This window comes from Oryza glaberrima, chromosome 1 (assembly GCF_000147395.1).
Source record: "Oryza glaberrima chromosome 1, OglaRS2, whole genome shotgun sequence".
Lineage (NCBI taxonomy): Eukaryota > Viridiplantae > Streptophyta > Magnoliopsida > Poales > Poaceae > Oryza > Oryza glaberrima.
This window is the reverse complement of record NC_068326.1, coordinates 149,371-164,353: the sequence shown is the minus strand read 5'-3', so window position 1 is coordinate 164,353 and position 14,983 is coordinate 149,371. Positions and strand designations below refer to the sequence as shown.

The following is a 14,983-nucleotide window of genomic DNA, read 5'->3' as shown; positions in this document are numbered from 1 at the left end:
TCAATGATTGTGATATTTAATCTTTAACAAGGATAAAATGTACAGAGATCAAGCTATAAGCACCACTCTATCTTTATATATGCATAATAATGTGGTTCTATATATTATTTTGATGTGAATATATAATATTTGTGTTGTCGGTTAATATTCATCAATTTATTCGTATCATTTTATATACGATCGGTTGGTCAACAAGTGGAGACTGATAATCAGATCACGGGGACTAGCAATGTTATTGAGAATGAAAGAAGTAGATCTCCAGAAATGAAAATGGTGTTGATGTTCAAATGAGATCAAGTCACATGAGTCTCAAGATATAGGAATCATGTGTTGAGAGTTATTGATAAAAGGCAATAGATGAACGTCCTAAGTCAAACCTTTCTAAATTTAATCAAGTTTTGGAGGGCCATTTCCCCTCAAAGTTTGTCAAATTTTGGCATGAAGAGCTAACTGACAAGCTTGGTCTTAACGCCAGCAACTCAGCATGAAACATATGCTACTAACAAGTCTTGTTGTAATGCAATTTGTTTGTCTCTAAATTTACAAAAACACTAGTCTAGTAATCTAGTTGCGACGATTATAATTTAACAAGAGATGTCTAAGGCTGTCAAGACTTGCGAACGGAGAAGGCTGCGCCGTCGTTGAGAGGCAGCAAGCTATAATAGGCGCCATCTTTGTCGATGCAGCACGCATGCCACTTCATCTTGTATGAACCTTGAGGAAATTCAGACACATCCAGCAGGCAGCTAGAGAATCCCATCCCACTGTCACTTGCTTCGAAATGCGCAAATGCTGTCACCATTTCCTTCTCCTCCACACGGACCTTTTTCCTCTTCTTCTCCCTCTTCTTTCTCAAATCATCCTCTATGTACTGCATCAGCTTGGTATTAAGACCAACCATTCCAGCAGTTTTCTTGTGTATCTCAAACTCTTTGCTTCTTGTTCCTGTTGCATCTAAGCAGCAGGATGCTGAGCTTGCAGCTAAAACGCAGTATAGCTTCGAGTAGCTTCGAGATATCAATGTTACTCCTCTCTAACACACATTTCCACTGCAAGCAAAGGGTTAGGGAAAGCTGGAGGCCACTTGGTACTGATATCCCGTCTCTGTTTTCTGGATTTGAATCATATATATGAAGTTCAGCACCAAAGCAAGGCCTGCAAGATATATAGTAAACAAGCTAACCATTATTACAGATATCTATTCGAGCGATGCATTACTGAAACACAAATTTCAGAGAGGAATAGTGAGATATACATAAAATAAAACTCTGCGATCATCTATGTATTAAATAGGCACATGTGGCTTGTGAAAAAAAAATTAAGTGATCCAGCATGGTGAACTTCTCATCCACAACAACTAATTTTAAGAGAACAACACGCATACGTTACCTTACTCTGAAGAAGTATTTGGGTAGAACAAATGGCAATTCCATAACCCTCTGTAAAATGCTGGACAGAAATTGCATCCCTCCATGCAAAGGAGATACACTGTCCTCTCCAGTCGCTATTCCTTTGGTGTCCCCACGTAAGCGGAGGAAATATGCCACAGCAAATTTGCAAAGACGATAAGAATCCTTTTCCAGAATACCTGAACAATTCATTCTTGTGACAATCTGTATGGAGTGCACTTCATCACAACAAATGGGCATTAATTGTTGCAGTTGTGAAACAATTTGGCTATCAGTCCTATCCACTCTTTCATGTAAATCTTGTACAACTGAAGCGTGAGAAAACCTCTCTGGAAGCCTGCAAGACTCCACACTACTATGTACCTTTGAGAAATCCACAGAAAATGCAATACAAAATGCCAGAAGTGAGCACATGAAAGCAAGCCTGGCTATGCTAGAAAAACTTTGGCGATCCATGTCCCCATGGGATACAGCAAGTAGATCATAACTATGTGCCAGTTCACTTAATCGTAACGAACAATTCACCAAAGCAAGTAATTGGCTGTTATTATGCTCTCTAGGTACACTGGAATGGTCTCCAATAGCATCATGATGAGATTCGTCTCTCTGATCAGTTAAATGTGCAGTAAGGATACCAAGAAAATCTGCTAGGATCTCAAGAAACGATGCCCTGAGACTAATAAACCACCTCTGGAAAAACAGCTCATGACTTGAAGAGGTATTCGATAAGAGGTGATCAGTAGCTAAGAATGTTTTGCTGCAAATATCAGTAATCTTTGCTTGGGAACCATGCAACTCTGAAGAGCCAGCAAGACTACTGTCAACATTTGTTTCAACACAGTAAAAACTCTCATGAAGATCGCAATCTGTTTTAAGCTCACTGACCAACTTAATGATTGCTGAAGGGAAAAGCAGTAGCTTCATCTCAATTTCTCCAGCTGAAATAAGCAGCAATGATTTGAACCAAAAACTGAAAGAGCCTGACCCAAAATCATCTGCAAGTTTTCTAAAGACAAACGACACCACAAACCAGAGGCCTTCACGACAACAGTACATAGCAGACATATAGGCATCCCAATACCTCTGCTTTCTGAAAAGCATTTTTGTTATCCGAATCGCACAGAGCTCCTGAGTTAACCAAATAGAAGGACTAAAGAATATGTCAGGCTGTTCTGTTGGATCACCTGATTCTTGATTGCCATCTCTAGTTTTACAAGCATACCATGAAATACAAGCACACATTATCAGATGGAAAAATTCGTATGTGCTACAATACTGAGAAGCATTCTGCTGCACACACTCAATCAGCTCCTTGATTCTATCATAAAGATTGCAGCTAGCACCAGGAGTTTTAGAAAGCATATTATGACAAGTATTTGCAAACTTGAGTGTCGAAAGAATTATATTACGCACTATAAATACTTCCTTCTTGCTACTAAATTCAGTTGGGTCGAATTTTAACTTATCAAAATCTGCTCCCATGTGAGAAGCCATCACACTAGCAGTCTCTGGCTTAATATCATTTGAAGTGCCAAGTACTTCACGGGCAGAATATGTTTGAAATGATTCAACATTGGCAACAGAAACTTTGGAGCAATCACTGTCATCTAGTCGGGCTAGTTCTTTTATCAGGCCTCTTAGTTTATCAAGAGCAACAGCAGCAGCAGAAGGGGTAGCACACAAGAAGTTTTAGCATACTGCTTAACATAGATCTGTACATCTTGAATTCAGAGGACATATAAGTATGTCTCCTTGTTGCTTCCTTGTTTCCAGTGCTTATTATTTGATTGACCAGAGATATATTATGATTCACCATTGATGTTACAATCTTATGCACGAATTTGTCCTCATCATTTTCTACATGAGTTGACAGGAAGTTGCTGGTAATCCCTTGACACCCATTGTAAGTCAATGATGAACCTTCCTGAGTAATCATGTTCTGATGTGATCTTGTTTGCTGAAGACAACATAAGGTGCCAGCAATAACTTTAAGAGCAGTACCTTGCATCTCCCAGGAAGAAGAATGCAAAGAACTCTCAGCAGCCAGAACAAGCTTAGATAGCTCAGAAGTATCGACAAAATGAACAATTGGAGCTTTGCCACAGACTATCTGAAAAGTTTTTATAAATCAATCAGCTATCATAATGAGGAAAAAGAGATATCTAGACAGCACGAACAGAAGACCTTAGTGTTCACCTTTTGAAGAACCATAAATGCATCTCTCTTACAATCAAGTGGGAAATCATCATCATCAATTAGCTGTAATAACGTTCCAAAAACAGTCCTTAAAACAGGAAAATGGCAGATGCTTCCGTGAAACATAAAACATAAACATTTCAATGACACGGTCTTCATGCAATGAGAAGATTCATGCTCCAGGAACAATAACAGCAATTCCACCTGAAATAGTAAATCGAAATAAAGTTTACTTCGAAATCAATTCACAAAGGGAACAGAGAACATTGGTATTAATGACCCCAGCTTGTCAGCAAGAGGGTAAACAAATACAGATAGCTAGTAATTCAAAAAGAAATTTGAATCACCTGATTCTTGATTGTCATATCTAATTTTTATAATGTCACTAAGGTATCTTTCAGTAGCATGTCAATCACAGGAAATGACATGAGGAAATGGGATGCCATTAATTGTTTCTTCAGAGGTTTGAGAAAACATGAATCAGGTTATAAAGTGCCAAGCATTCACAAACAAAGAGAGTATAATATAAACAGTAAACACAGACACATGATTATTGCAAAGTGAACTAAATTATGTAACACAGAACATAATTGCAGTGATGGTTTAGAACAAATTAAGTCAAATACATATGCTACCAACTAGTGGATTACACTACCTGATCGCCAAACAGAAGAACTGACTTGGATGCCAATCTTGAGAGTGACAAGAGCATGTCAGCTTTGAAATTATCTTCCAACGTGCCCAGAACGATCTGCTTTCCAACCTGTGACATCAAGAGTGAAAAATGCTTCCTTAAAATGTGGTGAAAACAACTGCAAGAAAAAAAAAACAATGCAGAGCATCCACCTAAGGTCGATGTATAAAGAAAAATATATCATTAGTCCCTTATGTTCTACTACTCCATTTCAGAACACTAGCCAGTTTTATTGGTAAGTCCAATTTCACAACATAAAGTCGACAGATAGCATCGAGAGTATCATCACATTTTTACCTATTTCATAGATGCCTTATTTTTTTCATAGGATGTTTTCAGAGCTTTGGTCTTCACATTAACCCGTAATGCAAAAACTAACTTCACACTTGTAATAACTAACAGCTTAGGTGTTCAAGGACTAGATTATACTACTATCACTGTAAATCAGAGCAGTGTGTAATTTTAAATTTCTTTCTTTAACTTTATGATTCCTTGGACTGGAGTATGTGCACATGATTGGTAGGTATCTATTGTTAAACCAATGAATGATGCCTCGTATGTAAGAAGTGAACAAGCAATGCAAATGTTGGCCAACTTAAGAGTAAAAAAAAATCGAATTTAACCAAGAAGCACACATATATCCATTAACACCTCATGAACTCTATGGATAACAGGCAACGTACAGTACAGTCAAGCTTGGGGAAAATCTTAATTGCTGCCATGATAATTTGAGCTTGTGTTGTTGGTGAAGCAATTATTAACCTTGGAAGTGCTTCAAGTGTAATGTAAGAGAAATCCACTGATAGCCTAAAAACAGCCAGCCGCAAACAATGCCGCGTTGACCTGCGAAATGATAAGCATAATAATTAGTGGTGTCTAAACTTTGCGCTGGTGTAGTGGTAAATGGTAAAGAAAGAAATAGACCAGTGGCGCCGTGCATTGGAGGAAGAGAAGGTGGAGAGAATGAGAGAGCGGATATGCAGGGCTTTGGTGGGCGAACATCCGCAGCGCGAGTGCCCTGGCCTGGGGGCAGGCAGCGTGGTAGGCGGCCTGGGTTCCTGCACACATGCTGCGGCGTGGGGGAGGGGGAGAAGGAGGAGGAGGGCGCGGAGGATGCGGGCGTTGTGGGCGGTGGTGAAGTGGGTGGCGAGGAGGCGGAGGAGGATGGTGTGGGCGAAGAGGCGCGGTTCGGAGGCCCAAGGCGGGGGGCGAAGAAGCTAGGTCCGAGGTCCCGGAGACGAGGGGCAATAGCTAGCGTCGATGGCGTGGCTGCATGCTAGGGAGATTAGATTGACTGAGATTGCTGAGGGGTAGCTGTACCAGTACTGACCGGGGTGGGGTGGCGGGAGCGGAGAGCCCTGTCGAGGTCGATGCTCCATTGCATGGCCATGGCGGACGCCGCCGCCGCCGCCCGCCGGTAACCACAGTGCAATGGAATGAAGGTGGTGGGCCCCCACCCCCACAAGCCACTCTCCACACTTTGGTGTGTCACCACACTTTCGTGTTCCTGGTATGCCACCTAGACCAACAACTATGTTAGCCATATCTTCCACAGTGCAAAATCTACAAGGCCACGATACAAGTAGGTATGGTGGACTACCACATTTTCACTTCTCTTTCACTTTCCCCTCTCTCTCCCCCCTCTCTTCCTTTCCCCCACCGCAGAGAGCCGGGCGCGCGGAGACGGCGACGGCGCCGGACCAAGCAGTGGTGGAGCGACGGCGGGGCGACAGCGCCGAGCGGCGGGATGCGCTCGCCGGCGCACCACCCCCTCCTCTCCCCCCCGAGCGGCGGGGCTGCTCGGAGCAGCAGGGCGGCGGCGGCATGTCGGCGGCGGGCAGACGACTTGGAGCGGGAGACGGCGACGAGCGGCGACGGCGTCGGGCGGATGCGAGGCGGCGGTCGGCGCCCTCCTCCCCTGGAGTTCGGCTGCTTCGCCCCCTCTCCCCTCTCTCCTCTCTCCTCTAGCGGTGGTGTGGGTCCCACTGAGCTGAGGAGGGCGCGCGGTTGGACGACGAGGCAAAGGAATACTAGTCTTCGCTTTTTTGGTTGAGGCTGAATGCCACGTCGGCCCATTGTGAATGCCCTTTAACAAAACAAGGGTTTATGGCTATGGGATCTGGCTGAGGCATTGACCTACCTTGGTCCTTGGCAGAGAGAGAGACTCCCCCTCACTCCTTCTTCCCCGACGACCTGCTCGATCCGATCCAATCCGCTCCTCTCCAGTCCAGATCGGAAGGAAGCCAGGAATGGGGCACCCCCACCCCCACCCTTACGCGCCGGCGGAGCTTCACCTCCCGGGCTTCGTGCCTCTCCAACTGTCCCAGGCCCAAATCCTCGTGCCCTACCTCGCCACCTCCCTCTTCCTCCTCCTCGCCGTCTGGCTCATCTCCGGTATTCCTTTCTTCCTTCCTTCTCCTCTCGGCTCGCTAAATTCCAACATCTCTTTGCTCAATCTTCTTTGCTTCCATTTGCTTTGCTTTGCTGCAGGGAGATGCAGTCGTAGGCTTTCCGACACCGACCGCTGGCTCATGTGCTGGTGGGCCTTCACCGGCCTCACCCACATTATCATCGAGGGAACCTTTGTCTTTGCTCCTAATTTCTTCTCCAACCAAAACCCTTCTTACTTCGATGAAGTTTGTAAGCCTCCTTTTCTTTTCTAACTCCACTATCATTCATCTCCCTTCTATTTACTATTATCTTATTGGATTATTACGCACTAGCTACTAGCAATAATCACCATCCTCCTTTCCTTTCCTTTCCAGGGAAAGAGTACAGCAAAGGTGACTCCAGATATGTCTCCAGAGACCCTGCTACTGTTACAGTTGAAGGAATTACAGCTGTCTTGGAAGGCCCTGCTTCACTCCTTGCTGTGTACTCATCTTTTCTTCCATTTCACCTCACCATGCGCACCTTACTTCTCTCTCTCTCTCTCTCTCTCTCTTCCATTTCTTACATATTTAACGATCTTCTCATTACAAATGCATTTTTCACATGTTTTTCTACCTTTCGTTATACTATTGTTTTTCTTTCCTCTTTCGAGTTAACCTTTTGCTAGCCAATCTAGTTATTCCGGAGCATCACGTTCTGAATTAACATGTACTAGCCAATTAAGTCGCCCGTTTGTGCGACCATGAGTAATTCACCTATGATCACATTTTCCCTATCTCATATTGTAATATTATTATCTTTTTTGTACAACAAACCGTAGCCCTTTGATTATAACACTGAATCTAGCTTGCCCAAAATTGTACTCTCTGGCTTCCAAGTTACCGAAAATGGAACTGAAAATTATACTCTCTGGCTTCCAAATGGATATAAGTGAAAACGACTGAAAATTTGTTCGCATACAGAGCTGACTTTAAATTCATATCATAAGCGGAAATGGAATAATAGGCAATGGAAAAGTATTTTGGTGCCAAACAGATTAAATTCTGTGTTTTGGACTTGTAATTAGTAAAGGAAGGCAACAGCCATGATTAGAAGGGAATTGTGGAAATAGTATTTACAGCCCAAATACTCCTATCTAAATGCAACTCAATCTGGAATTAGAAAAAAAAATATGTTGGCAAGCTAGGCTCATATTAGAACTTCATGAGCTGACGTGCTTGTCCAGGAAAGTGTTTTCAAGATTACTAAAGCTGGTATTAGCATATCCAACCGCAGCATACTGTTTTACTGCCCTAAGTACATCTTGTTTCAGTGTCTTTCTTTGTTGAAGGTTTCCAGAAATCATACAAAGCCACATGTGCATATAGTTCTGCATATAGTTCTCCTGTCATGTACTAATTGAAAATGAGTTACTTTCATAGGAAAAAAAACTGGGGAATCGATAATAAAGAACTAAAACTCCTTTCAGCAAATATATGCAAAATTGAATTCCACCAAACCAAGTATTAACTGAAGCATTTGCTGGATCTGCATATATGCAAACAAAACATTAAGGCTTAAATAGGAACTTTGTATGCTGGAAACAGAAAGAGATGGTAAATCGAAAGGAAAGTTAGAATCATTAACAGAGCATAAAAAATATAGTCAAGCCAAAACGAATCATGCCTCCTATCTAAGCCCCCATGGACTCAACCTTAATTTATGAACTTCTATAATTCAGTCATAGTTTTGCAGTAAATTCAGTCATCTTGCTGTACTTCTTTCCAATTCATCCCTATAGGTCAACATCTCAATTGACAGTTGCATATTCATTCCAAATTGTTCAGTCACAGTGAGTCACCATATCCCTATAGGTCAACATCTTACTTGGACAGTTGCATATTCATTCCAAATTGTTCAGTCACCGTGAGTCAATTGAGCAACTTTTTACTGTAACACATTGAAGGAGGCAGCACTAACCTTGCAATGAAGTCATGTGCTTATGACCTCACAGGGTCTCTATCTCATGAGCTGATGCTACCGTAACGGGCATGCCATTTTGCTATTTGCTCATTTCAATCTAAACTGGAAAGAAGCACTTTTTTATTGGCATCCACGATTCCAGGGGTGTCTCCCTGCCGCTGCCACCTTCTCCACTCCCATACCTGATGCGTGGGAGCAGGCAAAAGTGCAGGGATAGGGAGGAAGAAGTGGAAGATGGCGGCGTCGCATCATCCCACTCTGTTGCTCCCAGAGGAAAATTGTTGAGCTGCTCAGCCAGTGAAAGAGGATGCGTGTGGTACCTCAGCCTCGCCGCCACCCATCTTCACCGTCGGTATGGTTTGGATCCAGCGATTCCTGAGCTTGTGGTGGCTTGCCCCCAAGCTCAGTGCGGGGTGCTTGAATCTGATGAGGAACACGGTGCGGCCTGGATGGAGCGGCGGCCTCGATTTGGCCACGGTGGGGATGAGGAGCCGACTTCGGAGGCGGTGGGGGATAGGAGGAAGATGCGGCAGCTGGGATGACGAGGGGGTTTGGAGTGGAGGCGGTGGTGTGGCGCAGCGCGCAAAGGAGAGGAGGGGTCGTGCTTCGGTAGATGGGGAGGGAGGAGGGGGTAAATATAAAAGAATCGATTCTAAGGGTATGGAAGGATCTAGTTTTGGTATAAGTTTCATGAAGGATGTTTATGTTCTTTATCCATTTGGGGAATCTGATGGTTCTTATTGGCTCATGAAAATATCGAATGGTTGAAGTTTTGTTGATGACGTGGATGCGTTAACTTTGCAAGAAAGGATTCATCTTTCATTTATTTAGATGTATCTGCATCCATCATACATGCTCCAAGTGAATGCATTTTTTTTTACATCATGCCAATCGCATGTTGCATTTGCCACAAGACATAAATCGTCGTGGACAGCAGAATCCAATGTTCATGGGCTTTATGGAGTAGCTTTTCTTGTCTTCAACTAAACAATCCTGATTGATTGATGATTGGACTGGATCCTCATAAGGGAAGTAGCGGTGCTATAGGAATTGTATGTGTTTGATGCCTATAAAATCTATCCACAGAATATTTGTGTTCTCCTTTTTGTTAGTTTACACATTGGATTGACCTGTCTGCAAGCGTCAATATCAATATGTAACTGGTTATTAAGCCAGACTATTCACTATTGTACATCCTGCATTCCATGTACTAGTTGATAGGAGTTTCTTTTGCCCCCTAGACAGTTGATATGAGTATAATATAGCCTTTTGTGGTTTATAGTTTCCACCTGACCTGACAAAAGGTTTGCTGCTTGCAGCTATGCCATCGCATCGGGCAAGTCCTACAGCCATATCCTCCAGTTCACTGTCTGTCTTGGTCAGCTCTATGGATGCCTGGTGTACTTTATTACAGCCTACTTGGATGGCTTCAACTTCTGGACTAGCCCGTTCTACTTCTGGGCTTATTTCATTGGTGCAAACAGCTCGTGGGTTGTTATACCAACTATGATCGCCATAAGGAGCTGGAAGAAGATTTGTGCAGCATTTCAAGTTGAAAAGGTGAAGACTAAATAGGCAAAGGGTGCACCTTAGTCACAGTTTGGTTGGAAATTAATAGACATTTGTGCTATGAACAACATCATTGTTCCTGCAATTGAAACCCTTGTGTTACTGAAAAATTGCATTGTACCCTTGGAGGGAACATCAGTGTTAATTGGATGTGACTTTATGCAGCTATTATGTATTGCTGCAAAAGAAATTGGGTTTTGTTTATCCTCTATCATTCAAGCTCGCTCTTCTTTACCCTTGAAAAAATAAAAGGGCAGGGAGTTGCCATTTTGAAAAGCCTGCAGGTTAATTCAGTTTTTCCCTTTTGAAGACAAAACCAATTTCTCTTTGTGCAGACAAGTGAAGAAAGACTGTTAATTGCAAATTGCCGTGCGGATATGTGTCTGTTTCCTTGTGTTCTCTGGTATGTGCGAATTAGCTGGTTTTGCCCTGATGGTCTTGCATAGAATAGCTATTCTATACCCCCTCTCTCTCAAGGGTTAAACCCACCTCCCACATCAGTCAAAGGTCGGTCAAAGGCATCCCACGTCAGTCAAACCGCAGTTAAACCACCTGCTAACTCCTCTCACCACCCATCTCTTCTCAGCTCTGTCTCGTGGAACAGTGCAGTAACGCGACGGTCAACGTGCAGTAACACTACGTCTTATGTGTAGTAACAGCGCTTAAATATTGTTAAAATATAGTCATGATGGATCTACTTTTGATAAGCGCTTTTTTTCTAGCATCATGGTGCAAACTATTTTAAAAAATAGTACATCACGTGAGAGATATTGTTCTTCAAATCTTGGCTTTTTTTAGAATTTGACTCTCCATAAGTAGTAATGCTATAGCATTACTTGTTACTACTGTCAGTTGCACGTTACTACAATCCCACCGCATCGTTACTGTAAGAGTGCAGTAAAAATTATAAGTTTTTGCAGTAATTGTGTTTTACTGCTTTTTTTGATAGTGTTACTGCATAAACATGTGGTAACGTGTACCTGTCTTTGCAGTAACACTCCACTTTTGTGTTGTAACAAATATATTTAGCATGTGAGACATTAACCCATATATCCTCCACATGTAGTAATACTATAGCATCATTGTGAAAACGGTTTTAAAAATAATACATATCTTGTGAGATATTGCTTTTTAAATATTGGCATTTTGAACTTTAGCACTCCATATGCAGTAACAGAATATGTAATTTGCAGTAACATGGATATATACATGCAGTAACATGGTTTTACCAAATGTATAAAATTGTTCAAAACACTCATACATCAATCAGACCTCACTAAAAGCCACCTACAGACTTTACCTATAGCCCACCTATTCAATCTTCATCTCGTAAAACTGACATAGTAAAACTACGATTATCGTGCAGTAACATAACTACTTGGAAGTGGTAACATGCACCTATTATGTAGTAACACTTCTACTTTTGTGCAGTAACAAATATATGGTTAGCATGTGAGGCTTTAACCCATATATTTTTGTTTCGATTTCTGGTCTACTACAATTTTACTACGACGTTACTGCCAAAAGTACAGTAACGTCCTATGTGTTCTATAGTAATGTCACGTGTTACTGTACTTTTACAACAATGTTACTAATGGAGCATACTAACATGTTATGAGTTTCGGTAGTGAAAGATATTAGAATTAATAATCATATTACTTTCTCACAAAATACTTAAAATAAATAGCAGCATTAGATGAATTGGTTAAAAGAATATGCTTTCAATTATGAGGTCATGGGTTCAAGTCTTGAGTTTGGCAATTTATTTTTTATTTTTCTTAGAAAAGAGAAAAAAATCAGGAAGAAAAAAAAAGAGAGAGATCGAGGGAGGGGGAGCAGGAGAGAGGGGATGAGAAAGGGAGGGGGTATCGGGTGTAGAATAGTCTTATATATATATATATATATATATATAACACTAGCAAAAATGTCCGTGCGTTGCAACGGATGAATAAATTTTAATAATAGTATACGTTTTTTATGCATAATTATGTCAATGATAATGTTTGTATTTCAATGAGTGGCTTGTTTTTTTATAAACGGCGCATTTCTTTCTAACAGTTTCTTCTTAGCATGTTTTTTTTATTTTTTTACTGACGACGAAAACCATATTTTTCTCCCTTTTTGCTTTTCTTTTCTCACGCGTTTTTTGCTTTTTTTTAATGTTCTTTTTTTTGCTTTTTTTCCAGTAGATGAGAATATATGACGAAATAAAAGCCGTGTAATAGATGGCAAAAAATCGATCGATCCTATCCGACTCAAGCGTCCATCAATTTAACGTTTTTTTTCTGACAGTTTTTTCAGAGCGATTTATTTTTTAATAGACGGTGTTTTTTTCTTGCACGGTTTTTTCAAATAATTTTTTAGAAATGACGCATTTTTTCTTACATTTTTTTCGTTGCATGTTTTTTTAAAAAATTTACTGACGATGGAAATAATATTTCTCGCACGTTTTATTATGGAAGATGGAAAACCTTTTTAGCATTTTTTTGCGCTTTTTTCTCACGCATTTTTTTGAACCGTTTTTATTTTTCTCGTGCATTTTCTTTTTTTAAATAGTTAGATTAATTAGAGATAGAGAAGAGATATATATACTGATTAGAAATCGGAATTTGTTTCGCCCTTTCTATTTTTTTCTTGCGTGCATTTTTTATTTTTTACGAACCATTTTTTTCTCCACTTTCTTAGGGAATCGGATGAATTTTTTTAGATGTTTTTTCAGATTTTTTCGCCTTTATAGGAATCAGACTTTATTTTTCCGTTTTTAAAGGAATCAGATCCGGCCTTTATTTTTCACCACTTTTTTTTTGCCTTTTATAGGAATCGGATCTACGGTTTTTTTTTTTGCCACTTAGGGGAAACAAAATTTTATTGTTATTGTTTTTCTTTTTTTTCCTTTTTTCCCTTTCTTTTTTGTAGTTTTTCTTTTTCTTTTTATGCACCTTTATGCCCTTGTACTCTCCCTTTTATTATTTTTTCTTAAAAAAAGACCTCAAGTATCTTATTGCAAGATTATAGGGACTCAAATGTAAATATAAAAATTATAGGGACTTAGATAGAAAAGTACAAACCCAAAAATTAAAATCATATAAAAATAGAATGCTCTCGACCGGTAGGTTCCGTTTTTGCAAACAGATCTTCAATCCGGCTCATCAATTTTTTTCACCAAGATATATGCGATATCACAGTATAGATTGAAACCGAGAGGAGTGTGCCTGGTATCTCGGACTCAAACTTTTTTTTAGCTATTTATTTTGTTTTGACGGGAGTCGGACCTGAGAGGGAGTCGGACTTTTAAAAACTTTTTTTTAGCTATTTATTTTGTTTTGACGGGAGTCGGACTTTTTTTTTTAACGGACGAAGGAAGCATATCTTATTTTTTAAGTAAGTGTATATATATATATATATAAAAGATCCCCCCCCCCCCCCCCCCCCCCCCCCCCGCACACACACACACACACACACAGACAGATCAACAGGTATTTGAGTTGAAGTTTTTTTGTGATTAATGAAGCATGCCAATTTCAAATAGAAGGGCAAAATGCAACTAAATCAGCTGGGGTCCCCAAGTTCAATCTACAGTCTGAGATTGGAGGAACCGAAAAAGGAAAACGTGGTCGGCAGGATTCGAACCTGCGCGGGCAGAGCCCACATGATTTCTAGTCATGCCCGATAACCACTCCGGCACGACCACTTGGTGAAATACGATGAACTCTTTATTTAATTAAGTAAAGTAGTAAGTACATTATTATTATTGTGATACTTGACCTAGTAGACTACTAGAAAACCCAAAAAAGGGGATGTTGAGAGTGGGATTTGAACCCACGCCCTTTCGGACCAGAACCTTAATCTGGCGCCTTGGACCAACTCGGCCATCTCAACTTTCCTGGCTGCATATTTAGTACTAATTAATTGGTCAAAGAGGGGCGGTTTAGGACGCGACGCTGTTCGGTGCTATTCATGGTGCTAGTCGACCATCTCGATCTGTAGTGTTTTTTGTGGTCAAGACTTTTATGCCATGGTTTATTTTTCATCTTGAAATTAAGTATAGAAATCTATCTATCTATTATATTATTAAAGGAATAGAAAAAAGAGCCTCCACGTTCGCCCTCATGGCCTAGAAATTCTCACATTAATCAGAGAAAAAGAAAAAGCAGAGTCCATATAGAAATACAATTTAGAAATAGCTGAAATTCGGAATTAAAAAATAAGGAATATTAGAATAGGAGACTAGAGTCCATATAGAAATATAATTAGGAAATAATTAAAATTCGGAATTAAAAATAAGGAATATTAGAAGTAGAGTATAGAGTCCATATAGAGATACAATTAAGAAAAAAGAGCCTCCACGTTCGCTCTCATGGCCTATAAATTCTCACATTAATCAGAGAAAAAGAAAAAGCAGAGTCTATATAAAAATACAATTTAGAAATAGCTGAAATTCGGAATTAAAAAATAAGGAACATTAGAATAGGAGACTAGAGTCCATATAGAAATACAATTAGGAAATAACTGAAATTCGGAATTAAAAATAAGGAATATTAGAAGTAGAGTATAGAGTCCATATAAAGATACAATTAAGAAAAAAATTGAAATTCGAAATTAAAAAATAAGAAATATTAGAAGTAGAGTATAAAGTCCATATAGGAATTTAAAACTAACTAAAATTCGGAATAAACTCAATAAATTTCCTTATACCTGATCGATCGGATACTACGCAACATCACGATCGACATGCTTCGATCAGCAGCCAAGTGTCCGTACG

At 40.3% G+C, this 14,983-nt stretch overlaps 1 protein-coding gene, 2 non-coding genes and 1 pseudogene across 3 annotated transcripts; 1 reads left to right on the top strand and 3 right to left on the bottom strand.

Annotated features, from left to right (window-relative positions):
- Positions 1-251: 251 nt before the first annotated feature.
- On the bottom strand, positions 252-6,125 carry LOC127781360 (uncharacterized; annotated as a pseudogene).
- On the top strand, positions 5,986-10,440 carry LOC127773406 (probable 3-beta-hydroxysteroid-Delta(8),Delta(7)-isomerase). Its single transcript, XM_052299472.1, has 4 exons — positions 5,986-6,693; positions 6,790-6,939; positions 7,065-7,173; positions 9,972-10,440. Exons 1-4 carry the CDS (start codon positions 6,549-6,551, stop codon positions 10,225-10,227), a joined length of 660 nt encoding a protein of 219 aa, XP_052155432.1. The 5' UTR covers positions 5,986-6,548; the 3' UTR covers positions 10,228-10,440.
- A 3,390-nt stretch (positions 10,441-13,830) lies between these two features.
- TRNAS-AGA (transfer RNA serine (anticodon AGA)) lies at positions 13,831-13,912 on the bottom strand. Its single transcript has one exon. It is a non-coding gene; the product is annotated as a tRNA-Ser (tRNA).
- A 107-nt stretch (positions 13,913-14,019) lies between these two features.
- TRNAL-AAG (transfer RNA leucine (anticodon AAG)) lies at positions 14,020-14,100 on the bottom strand. Its single transcript has one exon. It is a non-coding gene; the product is annotated as a tRNA-Leu (tRNA).
- Positions 14,101-14,983: the final 883 nt, after the last annotated feature.